General features: G+C 41.8%; 3 protein-coding genes across 3 annotated transcripts; all 3 read left to right on the top strand.

Moving 5' to 3' along the window:
- Positions 1–16: 16 nt before the first annotated feature.
- LOC136940114 (uncharacterized) lies at positions 17–9,135 on the top strand (the record flags this gene model as incomplete). Its single annotated transcript, XM_067232257.1, is given in 12 exon segments — positions 17–130; positions 425–514; positions 1,021–1,218; positions 1,368–1,513; positions 1,740–1,843; positions 2,163–2,322; positions 5,828–6,029; positions 7,154–7,243; positions 7,881–8,093; positions 8,305–8,450; positions 8,586–8,692; positions 8,970–9,135. Coding segments are annotated over 12 exon segments (1,695 nt in total). The 3' UTR covers positions 9,121–9,135.
- Positions 9,136–12,304: 3,169 nt separating this feature from the next.
- On the top strand, positions 12,305–15,531 carry LOC136940115 (CD209 antigen-like protein E). Its single transcript, XM_067232259.1, has 6 exons — positions 12,305–12,425; positions 13,550–13,639; positions 14,277–14,489; positions 14,701–14,846; positions 14,982–15,088; positions 15,366–15,531. The coding sequence occupies exons 1-6, from the start codon at positions 12,305–12,307 to the stop codon at positions 15,514–15,516; spliced, it is 828 nt and encodes a 275-aa protein (XP_067088360.1). The 3' UTR covers positions 15,517–15,531.
- A 2,713-nt stretch (positions 15,532–18,244) lies between these two features.
- LOC136940117 (CD209 antigen-like protein E) lies at positions 18,245–21,471 on the top strand. Its single transcript, XM_067232262.1, has 6 exons — positions 18,245–18,365; positions 19,490–19,579; positions 20,217–20,429; positions 20,641–20,786; positions 20,922–21,028; positions 21,306–21,471. Exons 1-6 carry the CDS (start codon positions 18,245–18,247, stop codon positions 21,454–21,456), a joined length of 828 nt encoding a protein of 275 aa, XP_067088363.1. The 3' UTR covers positions 21,457–21,471.
- Positions 21,472–22,182: the final 711 nt, after the last annotated feature.

Below are 22,182 nucleotides of genomic sequence, written 5' to 3'. Positions count from 1 at the left end.
TTTATATTCTACACAGAACCAGTAAGAACAGAGTTGGTAGGGATGGCTGTGTTCAGAGGTCAGCAGATGGATGCGGAGTACATAAACACACAGACCCCAGACCAGGCTGAAGAGAAGACCCCAAAGTCAGGTATGACAGAACCTGCATGTTACTTTACCCTCAAGTCAGCAGGTGCACTACTTTCAAACATTTAAGTATTTATGTAATTATAGTGTATGTATTAATACTTAATGTGTGTGTGCGTGGTGTGTATGTGTGTGTGTGTGTATGTGTGTGTGTGTGTGTGTGTGTGTGTGCATGTGTGAGTCTGTGTGTGTGTGTGTGTGTGTGTGTGCATGTGTGAGTCTGTGTGTGCGTGGTGTGTATGTGTGTGTGTGTGCATGTGTGAGTCTGTGTGTGTGTGTGTGTGTGTGTGTCCCTCAGAGACTGGGTCCTACAGGTGGGTCATCGTGAGCTTTGGGCTGCTGTGTGTCCTACAAGCCACTCTCAACATCTCCCTCCGTCTGGCTTTCTGTGAGTCTTCAGTGATTTCTAAACATTACTATTCAGACAGGTGGAATGATATGTCAGTGAGGTCACAAATAAACCCAACCAAACACCTATCCGCGTTAAATAGGCAACAATTTACTATACTCAAGCAACTAAATCATCCATGTTGAGTTAGATTTGATCTCCAGTATTGAATACACCTGTTCCAACAGAAACCAACTAATATCTGTTGAACTGCATATGTTATTATAATCTGTCAACTCATGTGATAGACCAATACTAAACAAACCACTACCAGAGCAAAACGATTTTAGTACTTGTTATTTAGCTGTGTCGTGAGTTTCCAGATCTGTAGCTCGCTCTGACAGACTCTAAGTCGGTTGGTCCACAAACATTTAACCAGTTATGAGGTTGCATAAGTGGGGAATCTGTGTTCCAAGACAGAGGAAGTTGTATCTCGTGATGATAAGAATGTTGTAACCTTGACTATTGCTCTACTAAATGACAGCCAACTTCTCTCTCTTTTACAGCCAACAAGCAATTAGAGACCGGTAACAGCACCCTGATCAGAGAGAGAGACCAGTTACAGACCAGTAACAACAACCTGACTAGAGAGAGAGACCAGTTAAAGATCAGTAACACCTTCCTGATTAGCGAGAGATACCGTTTACAGACAAGTTACAAAAACATTGTCAAAGAGAGAGACGACTTTAAGAGGAGGCTATGTGGTATGTTACATAATTTTTTTTAAATAAACAAATGCTGTCCAAGATGAAGATTCGAAAATGTCCTGAAATTGGGGTGTATTATCTTGTTTCATCAAACACAAAATACTGTTTTGCAACCGTGGTTGTGGTTTGTGACTTCCTGTCCACAGAGGTCACTTCCTGTCCTGATGACTGGCAGAGGTTTGGCTCCAGCTTCTACTACGTCTCTACTGTTTTGAGAAACTGGACTGACAGCAGACAAGACTGTAGAGGGAGAGGAGCAGACCTGGTGATCATAAACAGCCCAGAGGAACAGGTGAGAGAGAGACACAGAGAGAGAGATAGAGAGAGAGAGAGAGAGAGAGAGAAGAGAGAGAGAGAGAGAGAGAGAGAGAGAGAGAGAGAGAGAGAGAGAGAGAGAGAGAGAGAGAGAGAGAGAGATGGAAAGTAAGAAAGTCATACCAGAAATGTACAGGATAAGGCCAAGGTTGATCAGGGTTGATCAGGGTAATAAAACTGCTCTGAACCCTTCCCCATGACAGGTATTTCTCAATAACCTCAAAAAGAGAGTGTGGATCGGTCTGACCGACACAGTAACAGAAGGGACCTGGATCTGGGTGGATGGAACACCACTGAATTCACCAAAGTAAGAAACATCTCTTTCTGTAGTCTCTAGACTCAAAACAAATGGATAAGAGCGTCTGCTAAATGATTAAACGTAAACAAAACTTTTCTAACTTCAATGCTTTAAGATTGTTCTGTTTTTTGTGACTGAGTTTGTATGGTACGTTAGAACCAATAGGCTAATAAGAACCAATTGCTTAATAAGTTAACCAATGCCAATCATATCTAGTATTTATATACAGATCTAACTCAACATGTTCAGGAGGACTTCTCATTCTGTATGACCCAGAAGTGGACCTCAGTGTGTGACTGTCTGGGTGTGTTGATGTTTAACCCTGTAGGTTCTGGATACCCGATCAGCCTGATAATCGCCAATATTCAGATAATCTTGATGAGGACTGTGGTGAGATATTCCCCACATACTTTTCTGCTGCTCCTCCCCTGACATGGAACGATTCCCCATGTAATTCTGACACCTACTGGGTCTGTGAGAGAGGGATCTGACAGTGCAGATCTACTGTGGGGTTTCATATCTACTGGGTCTGTGAGAGAGGGATCTGACAGTGCAGATCTACTGTGGGGTTTCATATCTACTGGGTCTGTGAGAGAGGGATCTGACAGTGCAGATCTACTGTGGGGTTTCATATCTACTGGGTCTGTGAGAGAGGGATCTGACAGTGCAGATCTACTGTGGGGTTTCATATCTACTGGGTCTGTGAGAGAGGGATCTGACAGTGCAGATCTACTGTGGGGTTTCATATCTACTGGGTCTGTGAGAGAGGGATCTGACAGTGCAGATCTACTGTGGGGTTTCATATCTACTGGGTCTGTGAGAGAGGGATCTGACAGTGCAGATCTACTGTGGGGTTTCATATCTACTGGGTCTGTGAGAGAGGGATCTGACAGTGCAGATCTACTGTGGGGTTTCATATCTACTGGGTCTGTGAGAGAGGGATCTGACAGTGCAGATCTACTGTGGGGTTTCATATCTACTGGGTCTGTGAGAGAGGGATCTGACAGTGCAGATCTACTGTGGGGTTTCATATCTACTGGGTCTGTGAGAGAGGGATCTGACAGTGCAGATCTACTGTGGGGTTTCATATCTACTGGGTCTGTGAGAGAGGGATCTGACAGTGCAGATCTACTGTGGGGTTTCATATCTACTGGGTCTGTGAGAGAGGGATCTGACAGTGCAGATCTACTGTGGGGTTTCATATCTACTGGGTCTGTGAGAGAGGGATCTGACAGTGCAGATCTACTGTGGGGTTTCATATCTACTGGGTCTGTGAGAGAGGGATCTGACAGTGCAGATCTACTGTGGGGTTTCATATCTACTGGGTCTGTGAGAGAGGGATCTGACAGTGCAGATCTACTGTGGGGTTTCATATCTACTGGGTCTGTGAGAGAGGGATCTGACAGTGCAGATCTACTGTGGGGTTTCATATCTACTGGGTCTGTGAGAGAGGGATCTGACAGTGCAGATCTACTGTGGGGTTTCATATCTACTGGGTCTGTGAGAGAGGGATCTGACAGTGCAGATCTACTGTGGGGTTTCATATCTACTGGGTCTGTGAGAGAGGGATCTGACAGTGCAGATCTACTGTGGGGTTTCATATCTACTGGGTCTGTGAGAGAGGGATCTGACAGTGCAGATCTACTGTGGGGTTTCATATCTACTGGGTCTGTGAGAGAGGGATCTGACAGTGCAGATCTACTGTGGGGTTTCATATCTACTGGGTCTGTGAGAGAGGGATCTGACAGTGCAGATCTACTGTGGGGTTTCATATCTATGAGTTGGAGACTCGTCTGTTTTCATCCCTCTGCTTTCTGATCACTACTTAGATATGAGACATTTTATAATCTATTTTGCAGGAAACTTCAGCTCTCAGGACATTGTAAACGGATCTGTTTATCAACTTGTACTTTTACTGTCAAATACTATATGTCTCTGATGTTTCACTAGCCGTTTTCTAAAATGTCATTTACAAATATTTGGTTATAATGATCAAATGTATGTAACTATTTTAAATGAATGCAAAAAAAAAAAGACAAGACAAGAAAAAGAAATATATAAAAGTGTTCTTTCCCAGCAGTCTTGTTACCCTACAGTGGAATCTACCACAGAGTTTGGTTATTTTAATGTTTAATCTGCTTACCTCTAATAAATGTAGTGTTTCTATCAAAGTAGAGTCAACTTTACAAACTCTGAATAGGACTAATTGCATGTTTCACATTTAGTAAACAAATAAAAAGTGATTTTGTCATCTTCCAACTTGTCTCTACTTATTACCTGATCATCTTCAAATGCTTCATAGTGTGTCGTTAACATGACGTCCTTACCAGACAAGACACCACTGACCACAACGCAAGAGAAATCCTTCTTCCTATAAATAATAAAATAAAAGGGTTTTGAAAAAACCCTTTTACTTTTGGAAACGGAGCTCATCTCCTGTTTCCAAAATGCATCACAAACTGCTTGAGAAAGCTGTTCTACTATGATAATTGGTGATGAAAATAAATTATGTTCAATAAGATGTACTTTTGTTTATTAACTGTTTATTAGATTAGTTAGCTTGGCTGATAGAGCTGTGCTGACGGGCTTGCCTCGGTTGCACTCAAACATCGTAGTTTGACGACGACTCTTCCCCTGCTCTACATCAGTGCTTGGCCCAGCATCTTCCGCATTAGCTAAGGGATGCTTTGCGTTTAGGTGGTATTTGAGACTGGAAGAACTCCTACAGTAAACTAATTCCGCATAGCACAAGGTGCAAACAACCTTAGTCTTGTCGAGGTTTCCATTGGGAAGCTTCTTAAATAAAAGTTTTCTCAAGGTTGAAAATGTATTAGCGATTTTTTATAACAGTTCACAGGTTTGCATCATTGATGAGTACTTGATGAGGAATCTTCTGTTCTCTATTGTGCTCTGCTCTGCTTTACTCTACACTGTATTAGGCTTGTCTGTTCTCTCCTTTCCATGCGTGAAAAAGAAGTTTCTACAAAAAGTCCCAAGTGTCACTCATCTGGTATGTCCTCCGATATGTCCTCTGGTATGTCCTCTGGTATGTCATCTGGTATGTCATCTGGTATGTCCTCTGGTATGCCATCTGGTATGTCATCTGGTATGTCATCTGGTATGTCATCTGGTATGTCATCTGGTATGTCCTCTGGTATGTCATCTGGTATGTCATCAACCAAATTGACCAAAGAGAGAGACCACCTGAACACCATCCTGATCAGAGAGAGAGAGAGGATCTTAAGAAGAGGCTATGCGGTCAGTATTAGGTTTTTAATATAAAGACCCAGATTTCATTCATTCAGTTCATATCTTTTTTTTAATCAATTATCAGTTTTACTGGTGAACAGCAAATAGTTTATTTTACACAGAATACAATAAAGAAAATAAAGAAATGTCAAAAAGTTCGGACCCGACAAGGCCTGACTGGTGTCCTAGTTACAGTTGCTCTGAATGGTGTCAAGCAGGATGTGTATATTAAATGTGTGTATATTACGTAAACATGTGTTTTTTATTTCATTTGTGTAATCACATGTCAAAGACATTACAAATAAAAAGGTTAAAAAAAACTCTGACATGATGTGATCGACTTCCTAGTTACGGTTGCAATGCTAATGATCAAGAGAATAAATTACTGGAAGAGGTTCAGTAATAGAACAGACAAAGTTCTCTGTGTCCTGTGTTCACATGTCAGAAGATGTTCCAAAGACTAGAAGGCTGAAGGAGGAGTCAAATTGTGACATGTGTGGCTGACATGTTTATATTCTACACAGAACCAGTAAGAACACAGTTGGTAGGTATGGCTGTGTTCAGAGGTCAGCAGATGGATGTGGAGTACATTAACACACAGACCCCAGACCAGAGAGAGAATATACAACCTAGCGTGGCCTGACTGACTTCCTAGTTCCTGGTTATGGTTGTTAGGCAGAGTGGTTGCCGTGTGTGGTTAAATTGCTGACAGTCCAGTGACAACCAAAGTCGTGAAAAAACCAGGAGGAGTCACATAGTGACATCCTGTATGTGGCTAACATGTATATATTGTACCCAGAACCAGGAAGAACAGAGTTGGTAGGGATGGATGTGTTCAGAGGTCATAGAGAGATGGAGGTGGAGGATTTAAACATTGAGGAAGCTCCAACCATGGATGTTCAGACAAAGACCCCAGACCAGGCTGAAGAGAAGACCCCAAAGTCAGGTATGATAGACCCTGAATGTTACTTTGTCTATTCAATACATTCTCTATATTGTATAAATAATCAAAGATCCGATCAGACATCATGGAGGGCTGTGCTGCACTAGGCATGCTAGACATCATGGAGGGCTGTGCTGTAGGCATGCTAGACATCATGGAGGGCTGTGCTGTAGGCATGCTAGACATCATGGAGGGCTGTGCTGTAGGCATGCTAGACATCATGGAGGGCTGTGCTGTAGGCATGCTAGACATCATAGAGGGCTGTGCTGTAGGCATGCTAGACATCATGGAGGGCTGTGCTGTAGGCATGCTAGACATCATGGAGGGCTGTGCTGTAGGCATGCTAGACATCATGGAGGGCTGTGCTGCACTAGGTGACGGGCGTGCTAGACTGAGGGCTGCCAGGGGTGTTGGGTCTAGTCTGGGCAGCCTGGACGACTTCTACAGGAGAACATGAGGATAACACGCAGTAAATGTCCTTCATGCTCTGGGACTTTGGTTGATGAAGGTCATTTTATGTGATCTTGGTTTTATGTGATCTTGGTTTTTGTATTTTTTGTATTCTTACAATTACTTTTACAATACATAATATTCTTACACAACAACAACAAAACATATTTGTTTTGTTTGTTTTATCTTTTATTGTAAGTAATTACATAACCTGCAATGCAACCTGCAACTTATAAAAAATAAACACTCAAATAAATACAAACTGGTGTGGCCTGACTGACTTCCTAGTTACGGTTGCTATGCTGATGGTTAAGAGAAGACAGGATGAGGAAAAACAGTGAAAGAAGAACAGATGCAGCAAGAAGGAGGAGGAGTCACATTGTGACATATGTGGCTGACATGTTTATATTCTACACAGAACCAGTAAGAACAGAGTTGGTAGGGATGGCTGTGTTCAGAGGTCAGCAGATGGATGCGGAGTACATAAACACACAGACCCCAGACCAGGCTGAAGAGAAGACCCCAAAGTCAGGTATGACAGAACCTGCATGTTACTTTACCCTCAAGTCAGCAGGTGCACTACTTTCAAACATTTAAGTATTTATGTAATTATAGTGTATGTATTAATACTTAATGTGTGTGTGCGTGGTGTGTATGTGTGTGTGTGTGTCCCTCAGAGACTGGGTCCTACAGGTGGGTCATCGTGAGCTTTGGGCTGCTGTGTGTCCTACAAGCCACTCTCAACATCTCCCTCCGTCTGGCTTGCTGTGAGTCTGGGGAATTCTAATCATTACTTTTATACTGTGAAGTGATTTCAGACAGACACTGTATGCCAGTGGAGTCAGTTGTTCTAATAAAATGAGAAATAAAATAACAATTGATGCAATAGGTGTATTTTATTGGCCGTCAATAGATCTAAACAATTATTTATAAATAGGAACTCAAACTGAACACTTTAGCAAATGTGTAGTGTATTCAATGTGTTAAAGCACAGATTAAATAGGTTATTACTGTTAAAACTATATTTCAATCAGATATTAGCTAAGATCCTCTTTATTCCTAAATCTACCACCAACTTCCCTTTTTCATTCCCCAACTTCTTTTTTCCAGCCAACTCAGAGCATCAGAGCAACACCCAGATTATGGTGTAAAATTATTGCATAATAGAAACTACAAACACAATAAAACTGGGCAATTTAACATTTAACTGAGTTGTAAAAACACACCTAGCAACAAAAGGAAATATCTCCATGTTGTTCACATTTAAAAATCATCATTTCCATTCAAATAGACAAATACTTTTCTACTCTGAGACTCATTAGTCTTGAGGAGAGAGGGATGAAGAGGGGATGATAAGGTTCCAACACGTCCTCTGTGTAAAGAAACTAACTTCTCTTGTTACAGCCGACTCTGGTCATCAGAGAGAACAGCTGAACACCAGTTATACCATCCTGGCCAGAGAGAGAGACCAGTTACAGACCAGTAACACCATCCTGACCAGAGAGAGAGACCAGCTGAACACCAGTTACACCATCCTGGCCAAAGAGAGAGAACAGTTACAGACCAGTAACACCATCCTGACCAGAGAGAGGGATGACTTTAAGAGGTTGCTAAATGGTAAACTGAAGGACTGTGCCGGTTGTATAATGAAAATTGTAAAACGAAAATAAATCTGTTTTTGTAAGGACAATAAAGTTTGGCTTTTACATCTAATTACCTGTTTTGTGTTGCAGAGAGTAACAATGGATGGAGGAGGTTTGGCTGCAGCTGTTCTGTTACTAGGTTTGAAATAAGCCAATAGGAAACATGTTCTCTGTTGTGTTTTCAGAGGTCCCTTCCTGTCCTGCTGGCTGGCTGAAGTTTGGTTGTAGCTGTTACTACGTCTCTACTGAGAGGAAGAACTGGGCTGACAGCAGACAGGACTGTAGAGAGAGAGGAGCAGACCTGGTGATCATAAACAGCCTAGAGGAACAGGTGAGAGAGAGAGAGAGAGGGAGAGAGAGATAGCGGGTAAGTAAGAAAGTCATACCAGAAATGTACAGGATAAGGTCAAGGTTGATCAGGGTTGATCAGGGTAATAAAACTGCTCTGAACCCTTCCCCATGACAGGTATTTCTCAATAATAACATCACCAAGAATACGTGGATCGGTCTGTCTGACAGAGCAAGAGGAGGGAACTATATCTGGGTGGATGGAACACCACTGACCACACCAGAGTAAGAAACCACTCTTTCTGTAGTCTCTAGACTGTAACAAAACGTTTCTAACTTCAATGCTTTAAGATTGTTCTGTTTTAGTGACTGAGTTTGCATGGTGAGTTAGAACTAATAGGCTAATAAGAACCAATTTCCTAATAAGTTAACCAATGCCAATCATATCTAGTATTTATATACAGATCTAACTCGACATGTACAGGAGGACTTCTCTACTGTATGACCCAGAAGTGGACCTCAGTGTGTGACTGTCTGGTTGTGTTGTTGTTTAACCCTGTAGGTTCTGGAGCCCTGGTCAGCCTAATAATATTCCTTCAGGTTATCTTGATCAGGACTGTGGTGAGATAGTTTCCTCTGCTCTTCCTCCCCGGACATGGAATGATGCCGCATGTAATAATAACAGCTACTGGGTCTGTGAGAGAGGGATCTGACAGTGCAGATCTACTGTGGGGTTTCATATCTACTGGGTCTGTGAGAGAGGGATCTGACAGTGCAGATCTACTGTGGGGTTTCATATCTACTGGGTCTGTGAGAGAGGGATCTGACAGTGCAGATCTACTGTGGGGTTTCATATCTACTGGGTCTGTGAGAGAGGGATCTGACAGTGCAGATCTACTGTGGGGTTTCATATCTACTGGGTCTGTGAGAGAGGGATCTGACAGTGCAGATCTACTGTGGGGTTTCATATCTACTGGGTCTGTGAGAGAGGGATCTGACAGTGCAGATCTACTGTGGGGTTTCATATCTACTGGGTCTGTGAGAGAGGGATCTGACAGTGCAGATCTACTGTGGGGTTTCATATCTACTGGGTCTGTGAGAGAGGGATCTGACAGTGCAGATCTACTGTGGGGTTTCATATCTACTGGGTCTGTGAGAGAGGGATCTGACAGTGCAGATCTACTGTGGGGTTTCATATCTACTGGGTCTGTGAGAGAGGGATCTGACAGTGCAGATCTACTGTGGGGTTTCATATCTACTGGGTCTGTGAGAGAGGGATCTGACAGTGCAGATCTACTGTGGGGTTTCATATCTACTGGGTCTGTGAGAGAGGGATCTGACAGTGCAGATCTACTGTGGGGTTTCATATCTACTGGGTCTGTGAGAGAGGGATCTGACAGTGCAGATCTACTGTGGGGTTTCATATCTACTGGGTCTGTGAGAGAGGGATCTGACAGTGCAGATCTACTGTGGGGTTTCATATCTACTGGGTCTGTGAGAGAGGGATCTGACAGTGCAGATCTACTGTGGGGTTTCATATCTACTGGGTCTGTGAGAGAGGGATCTGACAGTGCAGATCTACTGTGGGGTTTCATATCTATGAGTTGGAGACTCGTCTGTTTTCATCCCTCTGCTTTCTGACCACTACTTAGATATGAGACATTTTATAATCTACTTTGCAGGAAACTTCAGCTCTCAGGACATTGTAAATTGATCTGTTTATCCACTTGTACTTTTACTGTCAAATACTATATGTCTCTGATGTTTAACTTGTCCTTTTCAAAAATGTGATTTACAAATATTTGGTTATAATGATCAAATGTATGTAACTATTTTAAATGAATGCAAAAAAAAAAAGACAAGACAAGAAAAAGAAATATATAAAAGTGTTCTTTCCCAGCAGTCTTGTTACCCTACAGTGGAATCTACCACAGAGTTTGGTTATTTTAATGTTTAATCTGCTTACCTCTAATAAATGTAGTGTTTCTATCAAAGTAGAGTCAACTTTACAAACTCTGAATAGGACTAATTGCATGTTTCACATTTAGTAAACAAATAAAAAGTGATTTTGTCATCTTCCAACTTGTCTCTACTTATTACCTGATCATCTTCAAATGCTTCATAGTGTGTCGTTAACATGACGTCCTTACCAGACAAGACACCACTGACCACAACGCAAGAGAAATCCTTCTTCCTATAAATAATAAAATAAAAGGGTTTTGAAAAAACCCTTTTACTTTTGGAAACGGAGCTCATCTCCTGTTTCCAAAATGCATCACAAACTGCTTGAGAAAGCTGTTCTACTATGATAATTGGTGATGAAAATAAATTATGTTCAATAAGATGTACTTTTGTTTATTAACTGTTTATTAGATTAGTTAGCTTGGCTGATAGAGCTGTGCTGACGGGCTTGCCTCGGTTGCACTCAAACATCGTAGTTTGACGACGACTCTTCCCCTGCTCTACATCAGTGCTTGGCCCAGCATCTTCCGCATTAGCTAAGGGATGCTTTGCGTTTAGGTGGTATTTGAGACTGGAAGAACTCCTACAGTAAACTAATTCCGCATAGCACAAGGTGCAAACAACCTTAGTCTTGTCGAGGTTTCCATTGGGAAGCTTCTTAAATAAAAGTTTTCTCAAGGTTGAAAATGTATTAGCGATTTTTTATAACAGTTCACAGGTTTGCATCATTGATGAGTACTTGATGAGGAATCTTCTGTTCTCTATTGTGCTCTGCTCTGCTTTACTCTACACTGTATTAGGCTTGTCTGTTCTCTCCTTTCCATGCGTGAAAAAGAAGTTTCTACAAAAAGTCCCAAGTGTCACTCATCTGGTATGTCCTCCGATATGTCCTCTGGTATGTCCTCTGGTATGTCATCTGGTATGTCATCTGGTATGTCCTCTGGTATGCCATCTGGTATGTCATCTGGTATGTCATCTGGTATGTCATCTGGTATGTCATCTGGTATGTCCTCTGGTATGTCATCTGGTATGTCATCAACCAAATTGACCAAAGAGAGAGACCACCTGAACACCATCCTGATCAGAGAGAGAGAGAGGATCTTAAGAAGAGGCTATGCGGTCAGTATTAGGTTTTTAATATAAAGACCCAGATTTCATTCATTCAGTTCATATCTTTTTTTTAATCAATTATCAGTTTTACTGGTGAACAGCAAATAGTTTATTTTACACAGAATACAATAAAGAAAATAAAGAAATGTCAAAAAGTTCGGACCCGACAAGGCCTGACTGGTGTCCTAGTTACAGTTGCTCTGAATGGTGTCAAGCAGGATGTGTATATTAAATGTGTGTATATTACGTAAACATGTGTTTTTTATTTCATTTGTGTAATCACATGTCAAAGACATTACAAATAAAAAGGTTAAAAAAAACTCTGACATGATGTGATCGACTTCCTAGTTACGGTTGCAATGCTAATGATCAAGAGAATAAATTACTGGAAGAGGTTCAGTAATAGAACAGACAAAGTTCTCTGTGTCCTGTGTTCACATGTCAGAAGATGTTCCAAAGACTAGAAGGCTGAAGGAGGAGTCAAATTGTGACATGTGTGGCTGACATGTTTATATTCTACACAGAACCAGTAAGAACACAGTTGGTAGGTATGGCTGTGTTCAGAGGTCAGCAGATGGATGTGGAGTACATTAACACACAGACCCCAGACCAGAGAGAGAATATACAACCTAGCGTGGCCTGACTGACTTCCTAGTTCCTGGTTATGGTTGTTAGGCAGAGTGGTTGCCGTGTGTGGTTAAATTGCTGACAGTCCAGTGACAACCAAAGTCGTGAAAAAACCAGGAGGAGTCACATAGTGACATCCTGTATGTGGCTAACATGTATATATTGTACCCAGAACCAGGAAGAACAGAGTTGGTAGGGATGGATGTGTTCAGAGGTCATAGAGAGATGGAGGTGGAGGATTTAAACATTGAGGAAGCTCCAACCATGGATGTTCAGACAAAGACCCCAGACCAGGCTGAAGAGAAGACCCCAAAGTCAGGTATGATAGACCCTGAATGTTACTTTGTCTATTCAATACATTCTCTATATTGTATAAATAATCAAAGATCCGATCAGACATCATGGAGGGCTGTGCTGCACTAGGCATGCTAGACATCATGGAGGGCTGTGCTGTAGGCATGCTAGACATCATGGAGGGCTGTGCTGTAGGCATGCTAGACATCATGGAGGGCTGTGCTGTAGGCATGCTAGACATCATGGAGGGCTGTGCTGTAGGCATGCTAGACATCATAGAGGGCTGTGCTGTAGGCATGCTAGACATCATGGAGGGCTGTGCTGTAGGCATGCTAGACATCATGGAGGGCTGTGCTGTAGGCATGCTAGACATCATGGAGGGCTGTGCTGCACTAGGTGACGGGCGTGCTAGACTGAGGGCTGCCAGGGGTGTTGGGTCTAGTCTGGGCAGCCTGGACGACTTCTACAGGAGAACATGAGGATAACACGCAGTAAATGTCCTTCATGCTCTGGGACTTTGGTTGATGAAGGTCATTTTATGTGATCTTGGTTTTATGTGATCTTGGTTTTTGTATTTTTTGTATTCTTACAATTACTTTTACAATACATAATATTCTTACACAACAACAACAAAACATATTTGTTTTGTTTGTTTTATCTTTTATTGTAAGTAATTACATAACCTGCAATGCAACCTGCAACTTATAAAAAATAAACACTCAAATAAATACAAACTGGTGTGGCCTGACTGACTTCCTAGTTACGGTTGCTATGCTGATGGTTAAGAGAAGACAGGATGAGGAAAAACAGTGAAAGAAGAACAGATGCAGCAAGAAGGAGGAGGAGTCACATTGTGACATATGTGGCTGACATGTTTATATTCTACACAGAACCAGTAAGAACAGAGTTGGTAGGGATGGCTGTGTTCAGAGGTCAGCAGATGGATGCGGAGTACATAAACACACAGACCCCAGACCAGGCTGAAGAGAAGACCCCAAAGTCAGGTATGACAGAACCTGCATGTTACTTTACCCTCAAGTCAGCAGGTGCACTACTTTCAAACATTTAAGTATTTATGTAATTATAGTGTATGTATTAATACTTAATGTGTGTGTGCGTGGTGTGTATGTGTGTGTGTGTGTCCCTCAGAGACTGGGTCCTACAGGTGGGTCATCGTGAGCTTTGGGCTGCTGTGTGTCCTACAAGCCACTCTCAACATCTCCCTCCGTCTGGCTTGCTGTGAGTCTGGGGAATTCTAATCATTACTTTTATACTGTGAAGTGATTTCAGACAGACACTGTATGCCAGTGGAGTCAGTTGTTCTAATAAAATGAGAAATAAAATAACAATTGATGCAATAGGTGTATTTTATTGGCCGTCAATAGATCTAAACAATTATTTATAAATAGGAACTCAAACTGAACACTTTAGCAAATGTGTAGTGTATTCAATGTGTTAAAGCACAGATTAAATAGGTTATTACTGTTAAAACTATATTTCAATCAGATATTAGCTAAGATCCTCTTTATTCCTAAATCTACCACCAACTTCCCTTTTTCATTCCCCAACTTCTTTTTTCCAGCCAACTCAGAGCATCAGAGCAACACCCAGATTATGGTGTAAAATTATTGCATAATAGAAACTACAAACACAATAAAACTGGGCAATTTAACATTTAACTGAGTTGTAAAAACACACCTAGCAACAAAAGGAAATATCTCCATGTTGTTCACATTTAAAAATCATCATTTCCATTCAAATAGACAAATACTTTTCTACTCTGAGACTCATTAGTCTTGAGGAGAGAGGGATGAAGAGGGGATGATAAGGTTCCAACACGTCCTCTGTGTAAAGAAACTAACTTCTCTTGTTACAGCCGACTCTGGTCATCAGAGAGAACAGCTGAACACCAGTTATACCATCCTGGCCAGAGAGAGAGACCAGTTACAGACCAGTAACACCATCCTGACCAGAGAGAGAGACCAGCTGAACACCAGTTACACCATCCTGGCCAAAGAGAGAGAACAGTTACAGACCAGTAACACCATCCTGACCAGAGAGAGGGATGACTTTAAGAGGTTGCTAAATGGTAAACTGAAGGACTGTGCCGGTTGTATAATGAAAATTGTAAAACGAAAATAAATCTGTTTTTGTAAGGACAATAAAGTTTGGCTTTTACATCTAATTACCTGTTTTGTGTTGCAGAGAGTAACAATGGATGGAGGAGGTTTGGCTGCAGCTGTTCTGTTACTAGGTTTGAAATAAGCCAATAGGAAACATGTTCTCTGTTGTGTTTTCAGAGGTCCCTTCCTGTCCTGCTGGCTGGCTGAAGTTTGGTTGTAGCTGTTACTACGTCTCTACTGAGAGGAAGAACTGGGCTGACAGCAGACAGGACTGTAGAGAGAGAGGAGCAGACCTGGTGATCATAAACAGCCTAGAGGAACAGGTGAGAGAGAGAGAGAGAGGGAGAGAGAGATAGCGGGTAAGTAAGAAAGTCATACCAGAAATGTACAGGATAAGGTCAAGGTTGATCAGGGTTGATCAGGGTAATAAAACTGCTCTGAACCCTTCCCCATGACAGGTATTTCTCAATAATAACATCACCAAGAATACGTGGATCGGTCTGTCTGACAGAGCAAGAGGAGGGAACTATATCTGGGTGGATGGAACACCACTGACCACACCAGAGTAAGAAACCACTCTTTCTGTAGTCTCTAGACTGTAACAAAACGTTTCTAACTTCAATGCTTTAAGATTGTTCTGTTTTAGTGACTGAGTTTGCATGGTGAGTTAGAACTAATAGGCTAATAAGAACCAATTTCCTAATAAGTTAACCAATGCCAATCATATCTAGTATTTATATACAGATCTAACTCGACATGTACAGGAGGACTTCTCTACTGTATGACCCAGAAGTGGACCTCAGTGTGTGACTGTCTGGTTGTGTTGTTGTTTAACCCTGTAGGTTCTGGAGCCCTGGTCAGCCTAATAATATTCCTTCAGGTTATCTTGATCAGGACTGTGGTGAGATAGTTTCCTCTGCTCTTCCTCCCCGGACATGGAATGATGCCGCATGTAATAATAACAGCTACTGGGTCTGTGAGAGAGGGATCTGACAGTGCAGATCTACTGTGGGGTTTCATATCTACTGGGTCTGTGAGAGAGGGATCTGACAGTGCAGATCTACTGTGGGGTTTCATATCTACTGGGTCTGTGAGAGAGGGATCTGACAGTGCAGATCTACTGTGGGGTTTCATATCTACTGGGTCTGTGAGAGAGGGATCTGACAGTGCAGATCTACTGTGGGGTTTCATATCTACTGGGTCTGTGAGAGAGGGATCTGACAGTGCAGATCTACTGTGGGGTTTCATATCTACTGGGTCTGTGAGAGAGGGATCTGACAGTGCAGATCTACTGTGGGGTTTCATATCTACTGGGTCTGTGAGAGAGGGATCTGACAGTGCAGATCTACTGTGGGGTTTCATATCTACTGGGTCTGTGAGAGAGGGATCTGACAGTGCAGATCTACTGTGGGGTTTCATATCTATGAGTTGGAGACTCGTCTGTTTTCATCCCTCTGCTTTCTGACCACTACTTAGATATGAGACATTTTATAATCTACTTTGCAGGAAACTTCAGCTCTCAGGACATTGTAAACGGATCTGTTTATCAACTTGTACTTTTACTGTCAAATACTATATGTCTCTGATGTTTCACTAGCCGTTTTCTAAAATGTCATTTACAAATATTTGGTTATAATGATCAAATGTATGTAACTATTTTAAATGAATGCAAAAAAAAAAAGACAAGACAAGAAAAAGAAATATATAAAAGTGTTCTTTCCCAGCAGTCTTGTTACCCTACAGTGGAATCTACCACAGAGTTTGGTTATTTTAATGTTTAATCTGCTTACCTCTAATAAATGTAGTGTTTCTATCAAAGTAGAGTCAACTTTACAAACTCTGAATAGGACTAATTGCATGTTTCACATTTAGTAAACAAATAAAAAGTGATTTTGTCATCTTCCAACTTGTCTCTACTTATTACCTGATCATCTTCAAATGCTTCATAGTGTGTCGTTAACATGACGTCCTTACCAGACAAGACACCACTGACCACAACGCAAGAGAAATCCTTCTTCCTATAAATAATAAAATAAAAGGGTTTTGAAAAAACCCTTTTACTTTTGGAAACGGAGCTCATCTCCTGTTTCCAAAATGCATCACAAACTGCTTGAGAAAGCTGTTCTACTATGATAATTGGTGATGAAAATAAATTATGTTCAATAAGATGTACTTTTGTTTATTAACTGTTTATTAGATTAGTTAGCTTGGCTGATAGAGCTGTGCTGACGGGCTTGCCTCGGTTGCACTCAAACATCGTAGTTTGACGACGACTCTTCCCCTGCTCTACATCAGTGCTTGGCCCAGCATCTTCCGCATTAGCTAAGGGATGCTTTGCGTTTAGGTGGTATTTGAGACTGGAAGAACTCCTACAGTAAACTAATTCCGCATAGCACAAGGTGCAAACAACCTTAGTCTTGTCGAGGTTTCCATTGGGAAGCTTCTTAAATAAAAGTTTTCTCAAGGTTGAAAATGTATTAGCGATTTTTTATAACAGTTCACAGGTTTGCATCATTGATGAGTACTTGATGAGGAATCTTCTGTTCTCTATTGTGCTCTGCTCTGCTTTACTCTACACTGTATTAGGCTTGTCTGTTCTCTCCTTTCCATGCGTGAAAAAGAAGTTTCTACAAAAAGTCCCAAGTGTCACTCATCTGGTATGTCCTCCGATATGTCCTCTGGTATGTCCTCTGGTATGTCATCTGGTATGTCATCTGGTATGTCCTCTGGTATGCCATCTGGTATGTCATCTGGTATGTCATCTGGTATGTCATCTGGTATGTCATCTGGTATGTCCTCTGGTATGTCATCTGGTATGTCATCAACCAAATTGACCAAAGAGAGAGACCACCTGAACACCATCCTGATCAGAGAGAGAGAGAGGATCTTAAGAAGAGGCTATGCGGTCAGTATTAGGTTTTTAATATAAAGACCCAGATTTCATTCATTCAGTTCATATCTTTTTTTTAATCAATTATCAGTTTTACTGGTGAACAGCAAATAGTTTATTTTACACAGAATACAATAAAGAAAATAAAGAAATGTCAAAAAGTTCGGACCCGACAAGGCCTGACTGGTGTCCTAGTTACAGTTGCTCTGAATGGTGTCAAGCAGGATGTGTATATTAAATGTGTGTATATTACGTAAACATGTGTTTTTTATTTCATTTGTGTAATCACATGTCAAAGACATTACAAATAAAAAGGTTAAAAAAAACTCTGACATGATGTGATCGACTTCCTAGTTACGGTTGCAATGCTAATGATCAAGAGAATAAATTACTGGAAGAGGTTCAGTAATAGAACAGACAAAGTTCTCTGTGTCCTGTGTTCACATGTCAGAAGATGTTCCAAAGACTAGAAGGCTGAAGGAGGAGTCAAATTGTGACATGTGTGGCTGACATGTTTATATTCTACACAGAACCAGTAAGAACACAGTTGGTAGGTATGGCTGTGTTCAGAGGTCAGCAGATGGATGTGGAGTACATTAACACACAGACCCCAGACCAGAGAGAGAATATACAACCTAGCGTGGCCTGACTGACTTCCTAGTTCCTGGTTATGGTTGTTAGGCAGAGTGGTTGCCGTGTGTGGTTAAATTGCTGACAGTCCAGTGACAACCAAAGTCGTGAAAAAACCAGGAGGAGTCACATAGTGACATCCTGTATGTGGCTAACATGTATATATTGTACCCAGAACCAGGAAGAACAGAGTTGGTAGGGATGGATGTGTTCAGAGGTCATAGAGAGATGGAGGTGGAGGATTTAAACATTGAGGAAGCTCCAACCATGGATGTTCAGACAAAGACCCCAGACCAGGCTGAAGAGAAGACCCCAAAGTCAGGTATGATAGACCCTGAATGTTACTTTGTCTATTCAATACATTCTCTATATTGTATAAATAATCAAAGATCCGATCAGACATCATGGAGGGCTGTGCTGCACTAGGCATGCTAGACATCATGGAGGGCTGTGCTGTAGGCATGCTAGACATCATGGAGGGCTGTGCTGTAGGCATGCTAGACATCATGGAGGGCTGTGCTGTAGGCATGCTAGACATCATGGAGGGCTGTGCTGTAGGCATGCTAGACATCATAGAGGGCTGTGCTGTAGGCATGCTAGACATCATGGAGGGCTGTGCTGTAGGCATGCTAGACATCATGGAGGGCTGTGCTGTAGGCATGCTAGACATCATGGAGGGCTGTGCTGCACTAGGTGACGGGCGTGCTAGACTGAGGGCTGCCAGGGGTGTTGGGTCTAGTCTGGGCAGCCTGGACGACTTCTACAGGAGAACATGAGGATAACACGCAGTAAATGTCCTTCATGCTCTGGGACTTTGGTTGATGAAGGTCATTTTATGTGATCTTGGTTTTATGTGATCTTGGTTTTTGTATTTTTTGTATTCTTACAATTACTTTTACAATACATAATATTCTTACACAACAACAACAAAACATATTTGTTTTGTTTGTTTTATCTTTTATTGTAAGTAATTACATAACCTGCAATGCAACCTGCAACTTATAAAAAATAAACACTCAAATAAATACAAACTGGTGTGGCCTGACTGACTTCCTAGTTACGGTTGCTATGCTGATGGTTAAGAGAAGACAGGATGAGGAAAAACAGTGAAAGAAGAACAGATGCAGCAAGAAGGAGGAGGAGTCACATTGTGACATATGTGGCTGACATGTTTATATTCTACACAGAACCAGTAAGAACAGAGTTGGTAGGGATGGCTGTGTTCAGAGGTCAGCAGATGGATGCGGAGTACATAAACACACAGACCCCAGACCAGGCTGAAGAGAAGACCCCAAAGTCAGGTATGACAGAACCTGCATGTTACTTTACCCTCAAGTCAGCAGGTGCACTACTTTCAAACATTTAAGTATTTATGTAATTATAGTGTATGTATTAATACTTAATGTGTGTGTGCGTGGTGTGTATGTGTGTGTGTGTGTCCCTCAGAGACTGGGTCCTACAGGTGGGTCATCGTGAGCTTTGGGCTGCTGTGTGTCCTACAAGCCACTCTCAACATCTCCCTCCGTCTGGCTTGCTGTGAGTCTGGGGAATTCTAATCATTACTTTTATACTGTGAAGTGATTTCAGACAGACACTGTATGCCAGTGGAGTCAGTTGTTCTAATAAAATGAGAAATAAAATAACAATTGATGCAATAGGTGTATTTTATTGGCCGTCAATAGATCTAAACAATTATTTATAAATAGGAACTCAAACTGAACACTTTAGCAAATGTGTAGTGTATTCAATGTGTTAAAGCACAGATTAAATAGGTTATTACTGTTAAAACTATATTTCAATCAGATATTAGCTAAGATCCTCTTTATTCCTAAATCTACCACCAACTTCCCTTTTTCATTCCCCAACTTCTTTTTTCCAGCCAACTCAGAGCATCAGAGCAACACCCAGATTATGGTGTAAAATTATTGCATAATAGAAACTACAAACACAATAAAACTGGGCAATTTAACATTTAACTGAGTTGTAAAAACACACCTAGCAACAAAAGGAAATATCTCCATGTTGTTCACATTTAAAAATCATCATTTCCATTCAAATAGACAAATACTTTTCTACTCTGAGACTCATTAGTCTTGAGGAGAGAGGGATGAAGAGGGGATGATAAGGTTCCAACACGTCCTCTGTGTAAAGAAACTAACTTCTCTTGTTACAGCCGACTCTGGTCATCAGAGAGAACAGCTGAACACCAGTTATACCATCCTGGCCAGAGAGAGAGACCAGTTACAGACCAGTAACACCATCCTGACCAGAGAGAGAGACCAGCTGAACACCAGTTACACCATCCTGGCCAAAGAGAGAGAACAGTTACAGACCAGTAACACCATCCTGACCAGAGAGAGGGATGACTTTAAGAGGTTGCTAAATGGTAAACTGAAGGACTGTGCCGGTTGTATAATGAAAATTGTAAAACGAAAATAAATCTGTTTTTGTAAGGACAATAAAGTTTGGCTTTTACATCTAATTACCTGTTTTGTGTTGCAGAGAGTAACAATGGATGGAGGAGGTTTGGCTGCAGCTGTTCTGTTACTAGGTTTGAAATAAGCCAATAGGAAACATGTTCTCTGTTGTGTTTTCAGAGGTCCCTTCCTGTCCTGCTGGCTGGCTGAAGTTTGGTTGTAGCTGTTACTACGTCTCTACTGAGAGGAAGAACTGGGCTGACAGCAGACAGGACTGTAGAGAGAGAGGAGCAGACCTGGTGATCATAAACAGCCTAGAGGAACAGGTGAGAGAGAGAGAGAGAGGGAGAGAGAGATAGCGGGTAAGTAAGAAAGTCATACCAGAAATGTACAGGATAAGGTCAAGGTTGATCAGGGTTGATCAGGGTAATAAAACTGCTCTGAACCCTTCCCCATGACAGGTATTTCTCAATAATAACATCACCAAGAATACGTGGATCGGTCTGTCTGACAGAGCAAGAGGAGGGAACTATATCTGGGTGGATGGAACACCACTGACCACACCAGAGTAAGAAACCACTCTTTCTGTAGTCTCTAGACTGTAACAAAACGTTTCTAACTTCAATGCTTTAAGATTGTTCTGTTTTAGTGACTGAGTTTGCATGGTGAGTTAGAACTAATAGGCTAATAAGAACCAATTTCCTAATAAGTTAACCAATGCCAATCATATCTAGTATTTATATACAGATCTAACTCGACATGTACAGGAGGACTTCTCTACTGTATGACCCAGAAGTGGACCTCAGTGTGTGACTGTCTGGTTGTGTTGTTGTTTAACCCTGTAGGTTCTGGAGCCCTGGTCAGCCTAATAATATTCCTTCAGGTTATCTTGATCAGGACTGTGGTGAGATAGTTTCCTCTGCTCTTCCTCCCCGGACATGGAATGATGCCGCATGTAATAATAACAGCTACTGGGTCTGTGAGAGAGGGATCTGACAGTGCAGATCTACTGTGGGGTTTCATATCTACTGGGTCTGTGAGAGAGGGATCTGACAGTGCAGATCTACTGTGGGGTTTCATATCTACTGGGTCTGTGAGAGAGGGATCTGACAGTGCAGATCTACTGTGGGGTTTCATATCTACTGGGTCTGTGAGAGAGGGATCTGACAGTGCAGATCTACTGTGGGGTTTCATATCTACTGGGTCTGTGAGAGAGGGATCTGACAGTGCAGATCTACTGTGGGGTTTCATATCTACTGGGTCTGTGAGAGAGGGATCTGACAGTGCAGATCTACTGTGGGGTTTCATATCTACTGGGTCTGTGAGAGAGGGATCTGACAGTGCAGATCTACTGTGGGGTTTCATATCTACTGGGTCTGTGAGAGAGGGATCTGACAGTGCAGATCTACTGTGGGGTTTCATATCTACTGGGTCTGTGAGAGAGGGATCTGACAGTGCAGATCTACTGTGGGGTTTCATATCTACTGGGTCTGTGAGAGAGGGATCTGACAGTGCAGATCTACTGTGGGGTTTCATATCTACTGGGTCTGTGAGAGAGGGATCTGACAGTGCAGATCTACTGTGGGGTTTCATATCTACTGGGTCTGTGAGAGAGGGATCTGACAGTGCAGATCTACTGTGGGGTTTCATATCTACTGGGTCTGTGAGAGAGGGATCTGACAGTGCAGATCTACTGTGGGGTTTCATATCTACTGGGTCTGT

Source organism: Osmerus mordax, unplaced genomic scaffold (genome assembly GCF_038355195.1).
Source record: "Osmerus mordax isolate fOsmMor3 unplaced genomic scaffold, fOsmMor3.pri Scaffold_63, whole genome shotgun sequence".
Classification (NCBI taxonomy): Eukaryota; Metazoa; Chordata; class Actinopteri; order Osmeriformes; family Osmeridae; genus Osmerus; species Osmerus mordax.
The sequence above is the reverse complement of the archived record's forward strand: the minus strand, read 5'-3'. Positions and strand labels throughout refer to the sequence as shown.